The 24,007-nt window shown below is 39.7% G+C and overlaps 2 protein-coding genes across 6 annotated transcripts in view; one reads left to right on the top strand and one right to left on the bottom strand.

The window, feature by feature from the left end:
- The window catches only part of SKA3 (spindle and kinetochore associated complex subunit 3), a 29,372-nt gene extending 26,532 nt beyond the window's left edge, over positions 1–2,840 (bottom strand). For 3 of the 5 annotated variants that reach the window (XM_038573491.1, XM_038573490.1, XM_038573494.1), the window contains exon 1: positions 2,618–2,837. In XM_038573491.1, coding sequence (XP_038429419.1) covers positions 2,618–2,720 — 103 coding nt within the window. In that variant the 5' untranslated portion in view covers positions 2,721–2,837. Of the gene's footprint in view, positions 1–2,617 lie in introns of all 5 variants that reach the window. The other 2 variants (XM_038573493.1, XM_038573492.1) reach the window with 2 other exon arrangements.
- A 10-nt stretch (positions 2,841–2,850) lies between these two features.
- On the top strand, positions 2,851–4,425 carry MRPL57 (mitochondrial ribosomal protein L57). Its single transcript, XM_038573495.1, has 2 exons — positions 2,851–2,960; positions 3,114–4,425. The coding sequence occupies exon 2, from the start codon at positions 3,119–3,121 to the stop codon at positions 3,425–3,427; it is 309 nt and encodes a 102-aa protein (XP_038429423.1). The 5' UTR covers positions 2,851–2,960; positions 3,114–3,118; the 3' UTR covers positions 3,428–4,425.
- The last annotated feature ends 19,582 nt before the right edge of the window (positions 4,426–24,007 follow it).

Raw genomic sequence — 24,007 nt, 5'->3', positions numbered from 1 at the left:
TGTGTGTGTGTGTGTGACTATCATAAATAAAATAAAATTTAAAAAAAATTTTTTTTAAATTAAAAAAAAAAAAAGAAAATGCACAATGGCCCACTCACTATGGAAAACAATTTGGCAGCTTTTCAAAAAGTTAAATATAGGGTTATCATATGACCCAACAATTCTACTTCTAAGTGCATACCAAAGAACTGAAAACAGTCAGTTGACTCAAAAATTCACCCACAAATTTTACATATAGTCACATGGCTAAAAAGTAGAAACAACCCAAATGTCCATCAGCCTGATGAAGAAACACAATGTGGCATAACCATATAATGGAATATTATTCAGCAATAAAATGGAATGAGGTACTGATACATATGACATGAATGAACCTTGCAACATTATGCTAAGTCAATCCCGAAAGCCTACAAATTGTATGGTTCCTTTTTTTAAGATTTTATTTATTTATTTCAGAGAGAGAGAGAACAAACAGGGAGGAGGGGCAGAAGGAGAGAGAACGAGACTCCCTGCTGAGGAGGGAACCCAACTCGGAGCTTGATCCTAAGACAGAGAAAATAGTGACCTGAACTGAAGGCAGGCGTTTAACGGACTGAGCCACCCAGGCACCCCTATATGGTTCCTTTTGTATGAAATATACAGAATATGCAAATTTATACAGACAGAAAGCAAATAGTGGTTGCATAAGGCTAGTGTGGTAGGTGGAGATGGGATTATGGGGAGTGGATATAAATAGTCACGAAGGTCTCTTCTGAGGGTGATGAAAGTTTAAACTTACTATAATGGTTGCAGGACTGTGAATATATCAAAAATCATTGAATTATATCTTTTTTTTAAAACGATGACTTATTTATTTTAGAGAGAAAGAGCACAGGGGAAGAAGGGGCAAAGGGAAAGGGAGAAAGAAAATCACCAGCAAACTTCCTATTGAGCTTGGTGCTCAATGTGGGGCTCCATCCCATGACCCCAAGATCATGACCTGAGCTGAAACCAACTCAACCCACTGAGCCACCCAGGTGCCCCTGATTGTATTCTTTAAATGCTGAATTTTACAGTACGTGAATTATAGCTCAGTAAAGAAGTTTAAAAAGTCCATTTAATGATTCATCACTGTGATCATAAAAAGGTGAAATTGTTTGGTGGTCATTTTCTCTATCACAATCCCATATTTTCTGTAACACATATTGGCCACAAATAGAAAAATTATTCCAACTTTTTCTTATAAAACCAGAAGAAAATGCAAAATTTGTGTACACAATTAATATGGTAAGAAGGTAAATTAGTGCAAGCTTTGTGGAAAGCAATTCAACTATATACCAAGAATCCAAAGAGGGACCTCGCTGGCTCAGTCCCTTGAGTATGTGACTCTTGATCTCACAGTCATGAGTTCAAGCCCCACATTAGAAATGGAGCTCACCAAAAAAAAAAAAAAAAAAGAGAGAGAGAGAGAAAACAAAAAATAATAAAATATTAATAGCGGTATCCTTGAATCATTGAGTTATAGCAAATATTTATCTCCCTCTTTCTACTTTTCCACATCTCATTGTTGTTTTACATATTGTTTCACATATTGTTTTACAGTCAAAAGAATAAACATTTTTAAATGGCTGGAACACTATTCATAATTTTACTAAAGTAAAAGGAGTCTGTCTACAGGGCACAATATTTTAAGGCAAATTACAATTATGACATTTATAAAATAATCTCAAAATCTGAACTACTCTTGAAACAATTTCTTAAGAAATTCCTAACACAAAGATTAATGGTTAAGAATCCTGTTATACTTATTTTTTTAAAGAGCAGTATTCAGGGGTGCTTGGCTGGCTCAGTTGCAAAAGCATGCCACTCTCGATCTCTGGGTCGTGAGTTCGAGCCCCACCTTGGGTGTAAAGATGAAAGAAAGAAAGAAAAGAAAAGAAAAGAAAAGAAAAGAAAAGAAAAGAAAAGAAAAGAAAAGAAAAGAAAAGAAAAGAAAAGAAAAGAAAAGAAAAGAAAAGAAAAGAAAAGAAAAGAAAAAGAAAGCAGCAGTATTGAGTACTAGTGTTTGTGTCGGCAATACGGTTTGCTGGGGCATACAGGCATCTCCTGCAACTGTGGATCATTTGGGTGAGACAGTCACGATGCATGTAAAGAGCCCTGTTAAATAACTGCGTTTTGTTTCATTTTAATTATACTGTGTTTTTATCGATAAATACCCATGAGACTGTGACTGACATGAAAGCAATACGCGTGGGCATAAACTATTGTATGCATTACGAGCTCAATCTGTCAATTTACACTGTTAGCCTATGCTGTTCCTCCTCGCAGCACAGGAACAGCGCTGTTTCATTATTTGAGGAAAGCAAACGAGCTCGGACACAACTCAAAACAGCCACAACGTACTTGAGGGGGCGTAAGAATACATGATGACAAAGCGGCAACGGTCACCTCGGGACTCCGCTAACGCCAGACACCCTGCATTTTAACAGGCGTACCATCCCCATTCCGTAGTCTTTCGAGGCAGTCCCCGCACTGTGCACGAATAACCCTCCTGCGAGTGTGCGCATCTTCACCGCGAGGCCGAGCTGCCCCGCCGCTCTCCCGGCTGCGGACCCCCGACCCTGCCCGCCTCACTCACCGCTCTCCTCCCCGTCCAGCGCTCGCTGCAGCCGAGCCGTCTCCCTGTCTAGTGTGATGGCCAGAGACCGCAGCTTCGCGTGGAAGCTTCGGATCAGGTCCATGGCTGAGGACGGCTCGTCAGCACACCAGAAGCAAAGACACCCCGCCGCTCGGCTCGCGCCCGCCTCGGTTTGAATCCCCGCGCAGAAAGCGTCTCTGGCTGGGCGGAGTCCTACACTCCTCTCTCGCGAGAGCTGAAGTCTCGCGCTCATGGGCACGGCGCTTCCGGGGGGGGCGGGCGCACTTCCGGGGTCGTGCCCGCTGGCTTGTGGAGGCTGTGGGTGTGTTGGGGAATGCGGTCGGTGAGTTGATTGGCACATTTCGTTGTTTCGGGAGTTCCCCCTTATTTCCCCGTAGATCCTATTTGGGCTCCCCGCTTCTTTTGGGGTGCGGTGTGCGTTCTCGCGGGTGGCCGAGCGCGTGGCCATTCCGTGTGCGGCTCTCCCTCTCCGCAGGTGCCATGTTCCTGACGGCTCTGCTCCTCCGCAATCGCATCCCCGGCAGGCAGTGGATCGGGAAGCACCGGCGGCCGCGGGCCGTGTCCTTCCAAGCGAAGCAGAACATGATCCGCCGGCTGGAGATCGAGGCAGAGAACCAGTACTGGCTGAGCACGCCCTACCTGTCGGCGGAGCAGGAGTACGGCCACGCGGCGGGGCGCAGGGCGGCGGCCTTCGAGGCCATCAAGGCGGCCAAAATGGCCAAGTTCCCCCCGCACAGGTTCGTGGCGGACCAGCTCGACCATCTCAACGTCACCAAGAAGTGGGTCTGATCCGGAGCCACGGACTCACAGGGCGGCCACCCACCTCCTGACCCGATTCTGGAACCTCTGAAGAGCGCTCACTTGAGAGCTTTTGGAGCAGGCTTAGTGAACAGCGGACATGAGTGTGTGGTCTGCATGTGGGGTGCATGGGGCTCCAAACTCTATAACCCAGCCTCTGGCGTAGTGTTTCCTTCCCATTACCCTAACAGGAAGATACAGGTATTTCCTAGGCCACAGAAGATACAAAGTGTATTTTGGATGAAAGTTTCAAAAAAAACCCTACAAACTGTGCTTAAGTATGAGGTACTTGGTGGAGGCTTACCTTTCCTTAAAAAACAATTGCCTAGACGAAAGTGGGAAAAAATGAGCTTTTTCAGTTAAACATACTCCTAAAAATAGGATTTTCTTTTGGGATTGCTACTAAAAGTAGACATTTACGTGAAGTGAAAGATATTCATCAGAACTGCTACATGAAGTTGTATTTTTGAAAACCTCTTTTTGGGGTACCTGGGTGGCCCAGTCGGTTAAGCCCTGATGACTTGGTGTCCCCTGAGATCCAGCCCGACCTAGGGCTCCCTGCTGGGGGCAGAGAGGGTCTGCTTAAGATTCTCTCTCCCTCTGCCCCTCCTGCCACCTCAAACAAATCTTTAAAAATAAAAAAATAAAAAAAGTTTTTAAAAATACCTTTCTGGAATGTAATTAATGAACCTTATAGTCTACCCCAAAGATGTTTGTTCTTTCAAATTACCTTTTTCAGTCAGGCACTTTACAGCTTTTACCAAAAATAGTAATCCTATCACCTGGGGCTATTTTACATGTGAGGAAATACTTAAGAAACTTGTCAAAAATCATCCCCAATAACGAGTGTGTCTTGGATTTCAATTTCTGTATAATCTAGAAATTGTAACTACTATGTATACATTAAGCAGAACATTTTTCAAAACACATAGAAGAAAAATAATTCAATCCCATTACCCCGAGATAAAATAATTGTCTTTCATACATTTTTTCTTTTAGTCTTTTTATATGTATATGCTTTTTGAACATATATTGAGTCTATATGGATAAGTAGAATTTAGAGCTAAATACTAACAAAAGATCTTGATGCATATTGCCAGTGGCTTTCCAGAAAGATTGTAAAACAGCAAGATCCATGGATGAGAGTGCCAGTCTCATTTGCCAGCATTGACTCTTCTCTTCATTAATGAATGATCCATGATTCACATTTAAATATCTCCCATTAGAATGTGTAGACTGTGGTGCACATATTAATTTTTTTTGATTCATTGCACCTAAAAAGTACCTTGCCACATGATAGTTAAATGCCAAGCTGAACTCTGTTATTAACATGTCATATTCGTGGTGTAAAAATACTTGTTGAATGCTTCTTCTAGCTTACAGAAATGCCTCTGGTTCATATGAGCAATTTACTGTCCCTGACTTTTATTTTGTATCTGGAAATGTTGACAGCTGACACTGAAAGGAGACAGACCTGCTTAAAACCGTAACTATGTTGCTTTGATCTCTATGTAACTCAAAAACTTCCTTTGACCCTGGAGTTTGAAAAAGTAGTGGTTAACTTGAACCTCAGAAAGAAGGGGAAAGATGTTAAAATCTTCAGTCTGAAGACACAGAAGGCAGTTCATAAGACAGGTATTTTTATGTATAGTTAATCATTTAAGTTTTTAAACAATCTTGTGAAATAGCTATCCCCACTATGCAGGTTAGACGCTGAAGCTCAGAAATTTCAGCAACATGTGTTCACACAGCTAACAAACAGCATATTCATTTTCATATAGTACACTAGCTGCTATAAATAAAAGATTATAGCTTTGTTTTAATCACTTCTTGGCCAAAGCAGTGATGTTGAAACAGTTGACTTCTTGAAGCTCTACAACTGTTAACACTATAGCCGTCACAATCTTTTTTTTAATCAACAACAGAGTCCATTGCTACCCAGCTAATTAGAATTATATAGTAAGAAGATATATCTGTGCCAACCTGTACATTATGAACACTCTTTTTGTCCTTTTTTTTTTTTTTAAGATTTTATTTATTCATGACCGAGAGAGAGAGAGACACAGGCAGAGAGGGAGAAGCAGGCTTCGTGCAGGAAGCCTGACGCGGGACTTGATCCCAGGTCTCCAGGATCACACCCCAGGCTGAAGGCGGCACTAAACCGCTGGGCCACCGGGGCTGCCCAGTCACTCATTTCTAATACAGTGTGTGTCATCCAGTTGTTAACTCTGCAAAAATTTATAGACTGTCTATCATGACTCATCCTGGTGCTATTCATCATTAAGCTTGAATTTACTGTCTCACTGGATAAATCACATAGCATAAGTATACGGCTTGATGATGGACTTAATGGATACAAGTATAAAGTGTAGTAAGAGTCCAGGGAAAGTTTCTTTTTTTTTTTTTTTTTTTTTTTTTCAGGGAAAGTTTCATTTGTCAACCTTGCCTGAACAGTCAGGAAAAACTTCAGAAGAGGTGGTCTTTGAACAAATTCTTAGTTTGGCAGGAAGTAAAGGCAAAAGTAACAGTCTAATGATTAGTCATGGAATTGCCAGTAGATTAGTTGCAATAATAGGGTATTTGTGAGTGGGGAAGAGAAGTGATAGACAATAAGGCTAAAGGTTTTTTTTTTTTTTTTTTATGATAGGCACGCAGTGAGAGAGAGAGAGGCAGAGACACAGGCAGAGGGAGAAGCAGGCTCCATGCACCGGGAGCCTGACGTGGGATTCGATCCCGGGTCTCCAGGATCGCGCCCTGGGCCAAAGGCAGGCGCCAAACCGCTGCGCCACCCAGGGATCCCCAATAAGGCTAAAGGTTTAAGCAGGGACCAGAACATGAAAGTTCTTGTATGACACTTTAAGAAGTCTGGCTTTTATTCTGTAAGTAATAGGGAGACATCAGAAACGTTTAATTAGGTAAATAATGGAAAGCATTGTCGAAAGTGGCTTAGGGGATCCCTGGGTGGCTCAGCGGTTAAGTGCCTGCCTTTGGCCCCGGGGTGTGATCCTGGAGCCCCAGGATAGATTCCCACATCAGACTCATTGCTTGGAGCCTGTTTCTCCCTCTGCCTGTGTCTCTGCCTCTCTCTCTCCCTCTTTCTCCCCTGTGTCTCTCATGAATGAATAAATAAAATCTTTTAAATAAATAAATAATAAAACTCTACTTAAATGACCATAAACCCAATATTGGAACTCAACACTGTCCAGCAACCTGACCATGTGTATTAGTTTGCTAGAGCTGCCATAACAAAATTCACAGTGACTTGAACATTTATTTTTTCATAGTGCTTGGAAGATGGATGTCTGTTGGCAAATTGGTTTTCTCAAGAGCAATAGGAAGGATCTGTTTCAGCCCTCTTTGCTTGCAAATGGCTGCTTCACTGTTCATGTTTGTCCTGCTGCGCTTACATGTGTCTGGTATCTGTGTGTCTAAATTTCCGCTTCATATAAGGATACTAGCCATATTAGATTAGGGCCCACCTTCATAGCCTCATTAGTCACCTCTTTAAAGACCTTATCTCCAAATAGAACATTCTGAAGTACTGGGGGTTAGGACTCCAATGTATTTGGGGGTCACAAATAAGCTCAGAACATGTTTCTCTGATTGCTGTAATTTCCTATTCAGTGGGATAACTAACCTCTCCAAAGCCTTCTACCTGCAGGCCCTCCATCATCAGTCTCAGCTGGGGACCTAGTAAAATATCAGTATATTTTACTGATAAAACTAAAACCCATGGAAGTGAATCCATTCATCTTCACCAAATCGACAAATGTACTAATTTTCTCTCCTTTGTTAAAATCAAGGATACATTAGTTGTCTAAAATGCAATGCCGGGATTCAGTTTTACGATGATGAATTAAACACATAGGTTTCTCTCTTCTCTCTCCCCAAACCTTGGTGAAATGAAAGTAAAAACATTAAAAAAAATTTTTTAAAGATTTTATTTATTCATGAGAGACACAGAGAGAGAAGCAGAGACATAGGCAGAGAGAGAAGCAGGCTCCATGCAGGGAGCCTGACACAGGACTTGATCCTGGGACTCAGGCCGACGCTCAACCACTGAGCCATCCAGGCATCCTTACATTTAAAAAATTATTAACCCTTGAGAAGAAAGGGAAAGAAAACAATATAGCTATTTAAATGAATATTTTGAAAGAAATAAAGATGTCTGAGATGTTGACATAAAAAAGGAAATAAAGTTGTAATCTAAACATCTGTAGAAGAGCGGCAAAGAGCCTCCCAAGAAGCTCAGGTGGGAGGTAGCTGGATGATGAACTCCAGCAAAACTATAGAGAGTAAAACAAGAATGAGAAAGGTATGGAACTGATACAGGAAAGCAGGGAAGGAAAGTACTAGTATAACTGTTTTGAAGTTGTCTTAGAAGTCAACAGGTTCAGGTCGGAGCAGGAGGTTGGAAGACAGGGTAATCTCCAGGAAAGTACAAGAAATGATGTGTTTAAAAAAAAAAAAAAAAAAGAAATGATGTGTTTGACTTTACAGAGAGTATCATTGATAAACGGGGCAGAAATACAACTTTTGGGGAAGAAAATTCTTAAATACATGGAGAACTAGGCTAATGAAAGTGAAAGGCTATTAACAGGTGGAAAACCAATACACCGTATTATAATACACTATTTTGTAGCATTGAACAATACTTGATGGTTATAAATAAACTATTCATTACATTTTTAAAATTGTAATTATGTTGAGATAAAGAAGGAAATAAAGGTAGTGGCTGTATGGGAGAATTTACTATGGTGTAATATTCATAAATAAGGTCTAAAATAGCTGAAAAGAATTGATACTCTTTCTGAAATTGACACCTACTCACTGAAAACAACTAAAAATCTATTGATTTTTTTTATTTTTTCTGTTGATTTTTACATCAAACTCTTATTGAGCTATAATTTCTATGCCATCAAATCTACTTAAAATATTGTAGTTTAATGATATTATATATAACCATCACCACAATCCAAGTATAGAATATATCTATTATTTAAGAAGGTTCCTTTTTCCTTTTTTTTAGTCAGTCTCTTCCCAACCTTACCATTCTGCTCTCAGAAAATACACACACACACACCCTCAGGCACTATACTTTGCCAGATAATAATTTTTGGGCTTTCATATAAACTGAATGATAAGATATGTGTATTTTGTATCTGGCTTTTCTCAGCATAATATATTTTTTAAATATTTTATTTATTTATTCATGAGAGAGAGAGAGGCAGAAACACAGAGGGAGAAGCAGGCTCCATGCAGGGAGCCTGATGTGGGACCTGATCCGGAGACCCCAGGATTAGAATGATTAGAAGGAAACTTCCTGAACGTAACAAAGGGCTTCTAAAAATGTATAGAAAACCTATTGCTAACATCACACTTAATTGTGAATGAACTGTTTCCCCCTAAGATCAGGAACAGCGTTAGGATGACTCTTCTCATCAGTTCTATTCAGTATTGTACTGGATGATATAGTAATAAACCACAAAAAGAAGTAAAATCAATCCACAAAGTAAGAAATAAAACTGTCCTTAACAAATGCCGAGTTCATCTATATAGAAAATGACAAAAATGCTACTGGAACCAAGTGAATTTGGTAAGGTTGCAGGAAAGAAATACTCAAAAATCAACTGTATTTGTATATACTACCAATGAACAAATTAATATTTAAAATGCCGTTTCCAGGGGTGCCTGGGTGGAGCAGTTGGTTAAGCATCTGACTCTTGGTTTTGGCGGGGGTATGATCTCAGTGTTGTGAGATGGAGCCCAGAGTTGGGCTGCTCAGTGTGGACTCTTGAGATTCTCTCTCCCTAGCCCTCTGGCACTCCCACTCATGCTCACTCCCTCTATCTCTGAAATAAATAAATAAAATTTTAAAATGCCATTTCCAGTAGTACTAAAAATATGAAAACTTATGGGGCACCTGGCAGGCTCAGTCAGTAGAACATGGGACTCTTGATCTCAAGGTTGTCAGTTCAAGCCCCTTCTTTGGTGTAAAGACTTCTTTTAAAAAGTATGAAATACTGGGGTGCCTGTGTGGCTCAGTTGGTGAAATGTCTGCCATCCAGCTCCCTGCTCAGTGGGCAGCCTGCTTCTCCCTCTTCCCCTTCCCGTGCTCATACTCTCTCTCTCTTTTTCTCAAATAAATAAAAATTTTAACAAAATATGAAATACTTGGAATAAGTCTGAAAAAAATGTACAACACCATACAGAGAAAACTAAAGTGTTTGAGGGAAATCCAAGAAATCCTAAAGAGCTAGAGGGATACTCAATGCACAGAATCAATAAGGGAACTATGCCAATTTTACCAAAACTATAATATCAATACAATCCCATTTCAAGTCTCAATAGGATTTTTTTTTCTTATTTTGTAGAAATTGACTAGCTAATTCTAAAATTCATATGGAAATTCAAAGGACCTAGAAGAGCCAAAACAATTTTGAAATAGAAAACAAAGTTGGGGGCGCACTGGGTGGATCAGTGGTTTAGCACCGCCTTCAGCCCGGGGCCTGATCCTAGAGACCCGGGGACGACTCCCACATCGGTCTCCCTGCGTGGACCCTGCTTCTCCCTCTGCCTGTGTCTCTACCTCTCTGTCTCTCTGTTTCTCAAGAATAAATAAAATCTTAAAAAAAAAAAAAAGAAAAAGAAAACAAAGAGGACTCAATACTACTTGATTTTATTTTATTTTTTTTACTACTTGATTTTAAGACTTAGTGTAGAGCTTCAGTAATTATGAGAGTGCAGTGTTGACATAAAGATAAGTAGGAGCACCTGGGTGGCTCAGTTGGTTAAGTGTCTGACTCATTATCTCAGCTCAGATCTTGATTTCAGGGTTGTGAGTTCAAGGGCAGCATTGGATTCCATGCTGGGCGTGGAGCCTACTTAAAAAAGAAAAGACAAATAGATAAATAAAATGGAAAGTCCATAAACAGACCACATGTATATAGTCTATTAATTTTTAACAGATACAGGAAACTCACTGAAGAAACGATAATCTTTTCCAAAACATGGCACTGGAACAAATGAATATTCGTATGCAAAAAATGACTCTCCATCTGTGTCTGGTGCCATATATAAAAATTACTTCAAAATGGGTCATGGACTAAATATAAAACCTAAACTTTGTATAAAACTTCCCATAGAAAACATAGGAGAAAATTCTTTGTGACCTTGGGTTAGGCAAAGATTTCTTAAATGTGTATTAAGATCCTGGTTTATAAAACCCAAATTTGATATCAGTGAATCTCAAAATACTTACGCTGAGTGAAAAAAGCTAGATGATCCCATAAAGTGCATCCCTCTGTGTGACTATCGTAAATAAATAAAAATTTTTAAAAATGCACATTTTATGTATGTGAATTTTATTGTATGTTAATTATTCCTTAATAAAGCTGTTTTAAAAGTCGTCAAATATTTCCCAAAGTTTTTTTTTTTTTTTTTTAACTTTATTTATGAGAGACACACAGAGAGAGAGGCAGAGACACAGGCAGAGGGAGAAGCAGGCTCCATGCAGGAAGCCTGATGCGGAACTTGATCCTGGGACTCCAGGATCATGCCCTGGACCAAAGACAGATGCTCAACCACTGAGCCACGCAGGTGTCCCCCCAAAGTTGTTTTAAAGCAATTTATATTCCTACCAGCATGTATCAGAGTGGTTTTAATTTGTATTCTTTTTTTTTTTTTTTTTTTAAAGTAAGCGCTACAAGGCAGTCGGGGTGCCTCAGCGGTTTAGCGCCGCCTTCAGCCCAGAGCGTGGCCCTGGGGGTCCTGGGGTCCTGGAATGAGTCCCATATCAGGCTCCCTGCATGGAGCCGGCTTCTCCCTCTGCCTGTGTCTGTGTCTCTCTCTGTGTGTGTCTCTCATGAATAAATAAATAAAATCTTAAAAAAAAAAAAAAAAGTAAGTGCTACACTCAATCTGGAGCTTGAACTCCATGACCCTGAGATCAAGAGTCACGTGTTCTACTGACTGGGCCAGCCAGGCATCTCTTGGGTTCTAAATCTTTACCTATGCCCACATAATGAAGATTTTCTTCTATTTTTCCTTCTAAAAGCTTTTTAGTTTTACCTTGTATATTTAGCTTGATCCTCTACCTCTCCTATTCCTTTGTGTATGGTATCAGGTAGGAATCAAAGCTCATTTTATGTTACATTTGGACACTCCGTTGGTTCAGCATTATTTGTTCAAAAATACTTCTCCAATAAATTTGTATTGCATCTTTATTGAAAATAAATCGACTGTATGAGTATGCATATATTTCTGGACTCTATTCTGTTCCATCCTTTTGTTTTGTAATTATGCCCAGATCACACTGAATTATTTTTGCTTCAGGGTAAATACTGAAGTGTGACTCCTACAGCTTTGTTCTTTTTCAAAGTTGTATTGATTCCTCTAGGTCCTTTGTATTTCCATATACATTTTAGAATTGGCTTCTCAGTTTCTGAAATATTAAAAAAAAGCCTGTTGTGATGACAGTTGGGATTGTACTGAATCTACAAATAAATTTGGGCCAAAACTGACATCTTGAAAATATTGAGTCTTCCACTCCATGAATGTGTTCTCTCTCTCCATTTATTTTAATTTTCTTTGTCTCAGCAATGTTTTGCAGTTTTCAATGTAGGCAACTTTCATTTCCTTTAAATTATTATAACTATTATGTACCTTTGGTACTCATATATAGGAATACAACTGATTTTTTATATTGACCTTGTATCCTGAGCCCTCGCTAATCTTATTTGTTATAGCAGTTTTTTTCATTGTCACTGATTCCTCTGAATTTTTTAGGGAATTGTCATCCCCAAATAGGGACAGTTTTGCTTATTTTCTGTTCCTCATGCATTTCATTTATTCTTCTTGCCTTACCGAATGGGACAGGACCTCTAGAACGGGATAGGAAACTCCAGTATTACAGTGAATAAAAGTGATGAGAGTGGACATTTTGCCTTGTTTCCTTGTATTTCTGGCTTCTTGAGTGTTTTCACCATTAATGATACTGAATTTTGTAAAATGCTTTCCCTGAATCCACTGACATAATCATTTGGTTTTTTCCTATTATTCAGGTAATACGTTAGATTATATTGTTCAATTTTAAGATTTTTAACCGATCTTGTGTTTCTGAGATAAAACTTACTTGATCATGATATATTATTCTTCTTATATAATGCTGGATTTGATTTGTTTTGGTTAAGGATTATTTTGCCTGTGCTTATGTGGGAACTTTATTTTTTGTAATGCCTTTGTTAGTTTTGGTATTAAGGTTATGCTGTATCTAAAGTAAGTTGGAAGCTTTCCTCTTTTCTTTCTTTTCTGAAGGATTTATATAACATTGGTATTATTACTTCTTTAGATGTTTGATAGAATTCACCAATGAAACAATCTGAGTTTGGTGTTTTCTTTGTAGTGGAGGGTATTTTTTTCCATTTTACTCTTTATCATTTTTTATTTATTCATTATAGTGAAACATCTATTTTTATTTATTCATTATAGTGAAACATCTATTAGTTGCTTTCCTGAACACATTTTTTTTTTTTTTCTGCTACCAAGTCCCTCCTTTTCCAGCCTTTTGCTTCAGGTGGGGCCCATCCTCCATCTCAAGGATGGAGCCAGTGTGTACATCCCATACCTGTGGTCGTGGTTGGCTCAGGGAATGTTATGTGATCCACCAAGAGTCTGTGGGGTACAATGATGCTTTTTCTTGGAGTGCTGAGATAAAGACACTTTATATTTGTACTGGATTTGAACCTTCACAAGTTAGTAGTTATGGCTGCTGTAGCCACTTTCAATCTCATGGAACGTGGAGCCCAGCTCTAAGGAGACAGATTTATTGTTGCCCTTTCCATCTTTCTTTCTGATGTTACAAGAATTCTTGTTTTTATCATTTCTTTTCTGTTTAGGCATTCTTTTGGGGGTAGGTCTGCTGGCGATGCATTCACTTATTTGTTTAAAAATTGAAGTATAGGGATCCCTGGATGGCTCAGCGGTTTAGCGCCTGCCTTTGGCACAGGGCAAGATCCTGGAAACCCGGGATCGAGTCCCATGTCGGGCTCTTTGCATGGAGCCTGCTACTCCCTCTGCGTCTGTCTCTGCCTCTCTCTCTCTCTCTCTCATGAATGAATAGATAAAAATCTAAAAAAATATTGTAGTTGTCACACAATGTTACATTAGTTTCAGGTATACAACATAGCAATTCAATGTCTACTCTATACCTTATGCTGTGCTCACTGCAAGTGAAGCTACCATCTGTCACCATTAATTCACTGAATTTTCATTTGAGAAAAATCTTGATCTCCTTTTTATTCCTGAACAATGTTTTCACCAGATAGGGGATTCTGCATTGATGGTTCTTACTTTCAGCAATTGAGAAATGTGTCCCTTCCTTCTTGCCTCTTATTTTCAGATGAGAAATCCAAATTCACTGCCATTCAACTTGTTTCCCCTGGAGGTAAGGTGTCATTTCTCTCGCTGTTTTCAAGAATTGTGTCCTTTGGGGAATCCCTGGGTGGCTCAGTGGTTCAGTGCCTGCCTTTGGCCCAGGGTGTGATCCTGGAGTCCCGGGATCGAGTCCCACATCGGGCTCCCGGCATGGAGCCTGCTTCTCCCTCTATGTCTCTGCCTCCTCTCTCTCTCTCTCTGTCTATCATGAATGAATAAATAAATAAAATCTTTAAAAAAAAAAAGAATTGTGTCCTTTAACTTTAGTTTTCAGAAGTTTGATTATGATGGGTGATAGCTTGGATTTCTGATTTTTTTTAATTGTATGGGGTACAGCCAACTTCTTAAATCTGTAGATTTATGTATTTTGTCAAATTTTGGGGGAATTTTCAATCATATTTTTACAAATTTTTTTCGGCCCCACACTCTTTCTTCTCTTTCTTGAACTCCAATGATGGGAATGTTAGTGTTTTTGTCATAGTCCCACAGGTCCTAGAGGCTCTGTTCTTCCCCTCTCATCCCCAACCCTGAATTCATTTTCTCTTGTCCAGATTGGGTAATTTCTATTATTAGATTTTCAACTTCACTAAATATTTCTTCTGTTCCCTCCATTCTACTGTTGAGCCCATCAATTACTTTTTCTATTTTGGTTATTATATTTTTCAGTTCTATAGCTTCCATTTGTTTCTTCTTTCTATCTTCTATTTCTTTGCTGAGACTTTCTATTTTTCATTTGTATCAGGAATATTTATGATTGCTCACTGAAACATTTTGATGATGGCTGCTTTAAAATTCTTGTCAGATAACTCTGACATCTCAGGGTTGGTGCTTGTATCTTCTCTCAAATTGAGGTTTTAGTGATGCATGGTATGATTGATCTTTTATTGTATCTTGAACATTGTGGGTATTATGTTACCTTGGGTCTTACTTAATCTTCCATTTTAGCAGGCTTATTCTGATACCATCCACCTCAAGGAAATAGGTACTGTCTCATTTCTGCCAAGTGGGTGTGAAAGTCCAGGTTTTCCATTCGACTCTCCATTTGGGGAGGAGTAACTCATTATTGTTGGGTAGAGGTGGTATTTTGGGATCCCCAGTAGGCTTTCACTGACAACACCTCTGCTTGTTGGGGAGGTGCCTCATTATTGCCCACACTCCATGTAGTCTCGAATGTCATTGTGGAAGGGGTAAAGTTTCATTATTATTGGATGGTAATGAAAGTTCCAGCTCCCCACCTGGTTTTGTCTTACACCACCATAGCAGGAAAGGGGGCACCTCATTACCGCTAGATGATAATAGAAATCTAGGCTCCTCCCTGGGCTTTGCTGATAGGGTAAGGGTAGGGCTGCATTTGTGTGTGTGTGTGTGTGTGTGTGTGTGTGTGTGTGTTGTGCTGTTTTGTCCTGGTAGGTTTATCCTTTCTTGGTCTTTTGGCTAGAGAACAAATTTTTGTGTGTCTGCTCCCATTGGTGTTTCTACATTGCCAGCTTCTCTAACACCCAATATTGGATTTATGAGGCAAAAAGAAAACCTAGGGAGCTGTCATGTTATTTCTTGGGTCCTGAGGTTCATTTTTTTTTAAGATTTTATTTATTTATTCATGAGAGATATATATAGAGAGAAGCAGAGACACAGGCAGAGGGAGAAGCAGGCTCCCTGCAGGAAGTCTGATGTGGGACTTGATCCCAGGACTCTGGGATCATACCCTGAGCCAAAGGCAGACGCTCAATCGCTGAGCCACCCAGGCATCCCAGGTCCTGAGGCTTCTAAATGGTCTTTCTCTTCACTTTTCAGACACTACTTATGTTTGCTTTCTACATAATATCTGGAAATTTTAGTTGAACTTAGTGGGAGTAATAGGGGAATGTGTACCTTTATTCAATCTTGTTTTGGAACTGGAGGTCATGGGAAAATTTTTTGATTACAAATTCACTCTTTGCTACCCAGATTTCATTTCATCTTGTCAGTTTTGATTTTCTTTAGGGATTTATCTGTTTTATCTAAGTCATCAAATTCATTGGCATAGTGATCATAAAATTCCTTTTCTCGGGGCACCTGGGTGGCTCAGTGGTTGAGTGTTTGCCTTTGGCTCAGGTCATGGTTCTGGGGTCCTGGGATCGAATCCCACATCGGGCTCCCCACGGGGAGCCTTGTTCTCTCTCTGCCTATGTCTCTGCCTCTCTCTTTGGGTCTCTCATGAATAAATAAATAAATCTTTAAAAAAATATTCCCTTTCTCTTCTCTTGGTATCAGTAGGACCTGTAATGAGTACCCTCTTTACTGATATTGGTAATTTGTATGTTGCATCAAGACCTTACCAATCAAATTTAAGGATTCTTCCAGAGAACTTTTGGTTCTGTTAGTTTTTGTACTCTTTTTCTGTATTCTACATTATTATTCTCTGCTCTTTACTTTTACCTTCTTTTCATTTGAGTTTAATTTACTTTTCTTCTTCTGGCCTTTTAATTTAGATCAACTTTGAAGGCTCTCTTTTAAATGTAAGCATTTAAATCTGTAAATTTCCTGTATGCACTGCATTAGCTGCACAAGACAGATTTTGATATTTTGTATTTTCATTATCATTCAGTTCAAAGTATTTTTCTAATTTCCTTCATGATTTCTTTTTTGGATACACCGATATATTTATGTGCTATGAAAAGACAAATCCTTAATTTTTTGATGTTCCTGTAAAGTCTTGACCTCCTGAGCTATAAAATTGATTTTAAGATGCTTACTCTTAATTACCCCAGAAATAATGGGTTTTCATGTATCACTCTGCAGTCATTTGTTCCTGAAAGGTAGAACTAATTGTTGCCACCCTAAAGATAATAAATCTTCTCTTATCTCTTTGGGTTACATTCCAGAGTAGGGAGCAAGGCTAATGGAAAGGGTGACTGAATAACCCGGATCTCAGGAGTGTCAGGAGTGATTTTGAACATTATGTTCCTATTAGTGTCCCATCCAGAGAAATGTAATTGCATTCCAAGGGATAAGGATCCAGGATCCTGTCTTCTCTCTTAGGAGCACAGGAATTCTATGTAAGTGGACAAATTCATCTTTCAGGGGTCCTCTCTGACAGTACAGTCGTCCCATCACATATGTAGGTTTACACGATCTGACCTGCATTACCTGCAAGGTGTTGGGCATGGGGGAACTAATACTGTAATGTTACTCTGGCTGTTCTTGATGTGAATTGGTCTGACCTCCGGCCAAGGTAACTGGTGTTTCTGCTAGTATCTATATAAATATGTAACCATGCAAGAAGGGTAACAATTTTTCAGATATTTCATTGCTATTAATTTCTAATTTTATCATCATGGTAATAAGACATTGAAAAATATTTCAGTCTTTCAAAATTTTTGAAAAATTTTTATGGCTCACCATGTGGTCTTAGTGAACATCACATGTGTTACTGAAGACTGGATGTTCTAAGGATAATGAATATACTGTTCTGTAAATGTCAAGTCAAGGTGGGTGATAGTATCATTCAAGTCTTTTTTTTTTATTCTTTATGTTCTGATTTTTGGTATAGGCATTTTACCAATTAAAAGGGTTTTAAAATATTGTGACTATGCCTCTAGGTTTCTCCATTTCTTCCTTTAGTTGTTTTTGCTTCATGTACTTTGAAGCTTTGCAGTTAGGCACATAGAAATCTGAAGTATTGATCTATCATTTTGAAAGTGTATTTTATCTGATGACTGTTTGCATGACATGTTTTTGTCATTTAGTTTCAAGTTAATTTTCTTTGTGCTTAAAATATATTTTTGGGTGGCTCGGCGGTTGGGCGTCTGCCTTCGGCTCAGGGCATGATCCGGGATCTGGGATCGAGTCCCACATCAGGCTCCCTGCATGGGGTCTGCTTCTCCCTCTGCCTGTGTCTCTGCCTCTCTTTCTCTCTCTGTGTGTCTCATGAATAGATACATAAGTCTTTAAAAAATATATATTTCTTAGAGGCAGCATGTAATCATATAATAGGGTCTTGCTTCTTTTTTAGAGAGAGAAGAAAAGAGAGCATGTGCACAAGTGTGGAGGGAAGAGGAGAGGGATAGAGAGAATCTTAAGCAGGCTCCACGCCCAGCACAGACCCCATGAAGGGCATGAGATCATGACCTGAGGTGAAATCAAGAGTCAGACACCCAACTGACCGAGCCGCCTAGATGCTCCTAGGGTCTTTCTTTTTTAATAAAAAATCCAATTTGATAATTACTATCTTTGAATTGTAGTATTTAGTATATTTACATTTCAGTTATGATTACGGTGTGCTATTTTGCTATTTGTTTTCTGTTACTCTCACTTAGGTTTTGTGTCTCAGTTCCTTTCTTGACTTCTTTTGGGTCAACATTTCTTATCCCATTTTGGCTCCTCTGTTCACTTTTAGGCTACGCTGCTCTGCAGAATTTTCTAGTGCTTTCTCCAAGAATTATGAAATACATCTTTATCAGTCTAGAGCTAAGATTATACTACTTTCATTACAACTGTATAGTTCCATTTACCAACCCATTTTTTGTGCTTTTAATGTCACAAATCTCACAATATAGCATTATAATTTTTGTTTTAAAGAAGCATAGCTTTTGGAGAAATTAAGATAATAAAATACAATTTTACATACTTAGTTACACATTTGCCATTACTGGTGATCATTTTTAGTCTATAGATCTGAAGCCCAAAATTTGTAATATTGCTTATAAGCTCCAGATTGAAACATCCCATTATGTGCCACCTTTACCTAGTTGTGATCTCAAAGTTAAGATGTTCAAAACTAAACTCTGTTCTACCTCAAAGTGTCTATTTTCTCACTAGCCATTTCTATTATGGAAACTCACATTTTCTCATACCAGAAGCCAGAAACTTCAAAGCATTGATTCCTCATATTGTTTTTCTTACTTGTTGCCCTTTTTGTTTTTCTTTAAAAAGGGTGTGGTTAAAATGGAAGACTTTCTATTCCATCCATTTTTCTTCCTTCCTTATGCCTTAACTTGAACATGAATAATTTGCCCATGTGAGTGATCTATAGGAGCAGCACAATAAAGACCATATATATTATTGTTTCACATTAACTTTATTTCTTAAAATTTTTTTTAATCCATTCATGAGTCAGAGAGAGAGAGAGAGGGGCAAAGACATAGGCAGAGAGAAGCAGGCTCCCTGTGGGAGCCCGATGCAGAACTCAATCCCAGGACCTGAGCCAAAGGTAGGCGCTCAACCACTGAACCAGCATGTGCCCCACATTATTTCTAGCCACAATCCAAAATTCTCCTTATACCTGTTCAATAAATTGTCCCTAACTAAAATCAAGAGCATCCTTTGTGTTGTTGGTGCAAATCCTGACAGCCTTGGACACATGAGTCTGACTCTAGCCAGGCAGCTTTACCTCCACAGTCAATTATGTTCTTGTTGCTTGTGCTCTTTGTTTACATTGACAACTAATGTTTGTTGAAATTTCTAAGAAGCAGATGTTACTTTGTAACTTATTTCAACTCCACATGAATTTTCCTGAGCTGATTCCTATGATGTTTAGATTTCATTATTTAAATGGGGGATGTGGGGATGCCTGGTGGCTCAGTGGTTGAGCATCTGCCTTTGGCTTAGGTCATGATCCCGGGGTCCTGGGATCAAGTCCTCCATTAGGATCCCCGCAAGGAGCCTGCTTCTCCCTTTGTCTATGTCTCTGCCTCTGTGTCTCTAATGAATAAATGAATCTTTAAAAAGGGAGGCCATTCTTACAACCTCTACTCCTACTGTTTAAAAAGCACTACTGACAAAATTTCATATTGGTTACTAAAATAATATAAAAGTATAATATCAAGGCCCATGGAGAAAAGAGACTCAATGGTGTACAAACGTGAGGAGGAAGCAGTGAAAGTCTTCCCTCTCGTGTCAGCCCATCCCACTTGCCCTCTTCATCCCCAGGGTTAAGTAATAAGAACAATTTGCTGTATACCCTTTAGATCTTTTCCTATGCATATAAAATTTACATACAAACACATGTGCGTGTGTGTGTATAACATACTTTTATTCTTGAGAGAGCACAAGCTGTGGAGAAAAGCAGAGGGAGAGGAAGAGGGAGAGGAGAATCTCAAGCAGACTCCTGGCTGAGTGTGAAGTCTGACACAGGGCTTGATCCCATGACCCTGAGACCATGATCTGAGTCAAAAATCAAGAGTTCGACGCTTAACTGACGGAGCCACCCATATTTTTCAAAAGTAATCATACTATACACTTTGTTCTGTAATTTGCTTTTCCCAATTTTCCCCCGACTTATTGTTTGGAATTACAGATTCACAGAAAGTTGAAAAAAAAAAAAAAAAAAAAAAAAGGACTAAGGGGCCCAGTGTATCTTTTACCATTTCCCCCCATGGTAGGATCTTACCTGACTACAGTACAGTAGCTAATCAGGGGAGTGACACTGGGACCACCTAGAGCTCACTCAAATTTCACAGGTTTACATGCATTCACTTGTCAGTCTAGTTTCCTTTGCAACTTTGTCAAGTGTGGAATTGTGTAACCACCACAATCAAGGTACAGAACTGAGCCATCACCATGGGGCTTTCTAATACTCTCCCTATATAACTCCATTCTCCACTTCCCAACCCCTGACAGCCACTCATCTATTCTTCACATCTATAAGTTTATTTCAAGAGTGTTATATAAATGGAATTATGTTGACTTGTTTTGCTCTGCATAATTCCTTCAAATCCACTGGAGTTGTTGCCATGTTGCCATTGATAGTCTGAACTTACTTTTTTCACTTAGCAATGTATCATGGACCTCCCCTGTCTATGTAGATACTTCTTTTTGCTTAACAAAATGCACAGTATTGAAGAGAATGGAATGGATATATCCATTAAGTATTTAATCCCTTTTAATTATGGATAAATAGTTGTTTCTAATTTTTCCAGTCACAAATAATGCTGTCATGGTTATCTGCATACAGACACACTCACAAGGCTGCCTATTTCTCAGGCACAGGTCCCACCAAGCGGGAGCCTGCTTCAATGCCTGGCCCTGGCCCTGGGACCGGCAAAATAAACTTTCAGTCACACTACCCACTAATGACCCCACAGCCACATTCTCAGAGAAGGTACTACTGAACTGTCTTCCCTGGTTACAAAGATAATACCCTTCCAGATCTGTCATTGTTTTTTTTTTTTCTTTTTTCTTTCTCTGTCATTGTTTTTAATGTATGGAATTACATTGTTCACTCAGAAGCTCTTGAATGCCTACTATGTGATTGACACTTTGTCTAGGCACTGGGGGTATCATGGTAAATAAGATATAGTGCTCAAATTTTTCTCACAAAAACCTTTTCTTCACTTTCTCATATGGCTTTAACATATATACATTGAAATATTTGTGAGGGGTGCCTGGGTGGCTCAATCAGTTAAGTGTCTGACTCTCGACTCTCGATTTTGGCTCAGGTCAGGGTCTCAGAGTTGGGGGATCGAGCCCCCTGTTGGGCTCCAAGCTCTGTGAGGAGCCTGCTTGGGCTTATCTCTCTCCCCCTCACCTGCTCTCTCTCCCTAAATCTTTAAAAAATAAAGATTCATGTAGTATATAACATATAAAACAAAACATGGAAGATACCCTCACCATGGCCCTGCTTACTCCTCCCCCTTTCCCAACCACTTTGGTGATTTCTTCCAGTCTCCTTCAATAATTTTATATATGTTTTTCTCCTCAAATTTAAAGGTAATATGTGCTCATCCTATAAAGCTGAGAAAAAAAAAAAAAGCTGAGAAATAATTAAATAACAAAACAAATTCACTTATTTTTTAAAAGATTTTTTATTATTTTTTTAAAGATATCTATCTATCTATCTATCTATCTATCTATCTATCTATCTATCTATCTATCTATCTATGAGAGACACGGGGGGCGGGTGGGCAGAGACCCAGGCAGAGGGAGAAGCAGGCTCCATGGAGGGAGCCCGATGTGGGACTCAATCCTGGGTTCCCAGGATCATGCCCTGGACCGAAGGCAGCACTAAACCGCTGAGCCACCCGGGATGCCCTAAAAGATTTATTTTAGAAAGATATGGAAAGCAGGTGAGCAAGAGGGAGGGGCAAAGAGAGAGAGAATGTTTCAGTAGACTCCTTGCTGAGCACTGAGCCTGATGCAGGGCTCCATCCCACCATGAGATAGTGACCTGAGCTGAAACTGATAGTCAGATGCTCAACTGGCTGAACCACCCAGAGGTCCCCAAATTCACTTATAACCACAATGTCAGAGCACAGTATCCAGGCATATACACTTTTTACAGACTGAGGATCATACACATGGTTTTATACTTCACTTTTTTGTTTGTCATGAATAATGTCCTGTCTTTCTTATAAAGTCTTTCTTGTGAATGTAACCAAAGAAGTATACAAAAGTATTAACAACCCTCTGTCATATGAAATTAGAGCATATCCTCTTCTATTGTATATGTCACATATACAGCAAAGTCTGAAAGCAGTAGTATTTTTTTTTTAATTTTTTTTTTTTTTTTTTTATTTATGATAGAGAGAGAGAGAGAGAGAGAGGCAGAGACACAGGCAGAGGGAGAAGCAGGCTCCATGCACCGGGAGCCCGACGTGGGATTCGATCCTGAGTCTCCAGGATCGCGCCCTGGGCCAAAGGCAGGCGCCAAACCGCTGCGCCACCCAGGGATCCCAGCAGTAGTATTTTTATCAGTTATGAGTGAACATCACCAACTCAGTTAATAAAGAGAGGTAGTCCAGTCTTTGGTAGGTGAAAAAGATATTTCATCTTAGAAGCAGGAAAGAGCATCAGGCCTTTGTAAATGTTTCAGTTAGAAGAGTCCTTTCTCTTTTAAAAATCAGTGTAAAATAAGACATTAAGCAATAAAGCAAAGAATATATAATTTTTTAAAAGATTTTATTTATTTGGGATCCTTGGGTGGCGCAGCGGTTTAGCGCCTGTCTTTGGCCCAGGGCACGATCCTGAAGACCCGGGATCGAATCCCACGTCGGGCTCCCGGTGCATGGAGCCCGCTTCTCCCTCTGCCTGTGTCTCTGCTTCTCTCTCTCTCTCTCTCTCTATCATGAATAAATAAATAAAATCTTTAAAAAAAAAGATTTTATTTATTTGACAGAGAGAGAAAAAGCTCATGAACAGGGAGGAGTGGCAGAGGCAGAGGGAGAAGCAGACTCCCAGCTGAGGGCGAAGCCCAAAGAGGGGCTCCATCCCAGGGCCCGGAGATCATGATCTGAGCCGAAGGGAGACGCTTCACCAATTGAGCCACTCAGGCGCCCCTCCATTTGTTCAACAATGTATTTATAAAGTATAGCCATATAAAATGCTGATTGATATGGATCAACCTGCAGCTATAGCCTACATACAAACACATTTCTAGAACCTTAACTGTATACTTCCTTTTATCTCACAAACCAATGAACAAGCACCAAATGTGTACTTCTCAAAGGTGGTTTGACAATTCCACCTATAAAATATTTCTCCAATTTTACATAAAATTAAACAGGAAGGTATTTATGTTATTTCACTAGCTCTATATCATGGGTCATCACCCTAAGACATCTAAAAACCTAGGGTGTTTCAAAACAAGAAAATTTCATTCACTACAAAAGTTAAAGAAAACACACATATAGACCTTTTGGCTTTTGGCTCTGAGGAGGCCAAGGTGCCAAGTCTCTTCAGTCGTCCTGAATTTGGGTTCATCTGGCACCAGCCGCCTCCACTATGCCACCTAGGTTAGAGCCCAGTGAGATGGAACTCGCATAGCGGAGGTGCATTTGTGGGGAAGCTGGTGCCATGTCTGCCCTGCATCCTAAGATGGGCCCCCCAGTCGGTCTCCAGAAAGGGTTAGTAATGACATCATCAAGGCAACTGGTGACTGGAAGGGTCTGAAGATGACTGTGAAATGAACCATTCAGAAGGGACAGGCCCAGACTGAAGTGGTCCCTTCTGCTTCTGCCCTGATTATCAAAGTCCTCAAAGAACCACCAAGAGACAGAAAGTAGCAGAAAAGCATTAAGCACAGTGGAAATGTCACTTCTGAAGAGACTGTCAACAGTGCTGACAGATGTGGCACCATTCTTTAGCCAGAGAGCACTCTGGAACCATTAAGGAGATCCTTGGCGCCTGATCCATCTGTGGGCCTGCAATGTTGACGGCCAC

The sequence above is a fragment of the Canis lupus genome, chromosome 25, assembly GCF_011100685.1.
Source record: "Canis lupus familiaris isolate Mischka breed German Shepherd chromosome 25, alternate assembly UU_Cfam_GSD_1.0, whole genome shotgun sequence".
NCBI classification, from domain to species: Eukaryota; Metazoa; Chordata; class Mammalia; order Carnivora; family Canidae; genus Canis; species Canis lupus.
This window is presented reverse-complemented; position numbering and strand designations above follow the sequence as displayed.

Bases quoted from the DNA above. Each gene is read 5' to 3' on its own strand.
- MRPL57 (XM_038573495.1), top strand. From the start codon at position 3,119: ATGTTCCTGACGGCTCTGCTCCTCCGCAATCGCATCCCCGGCAGGCAG.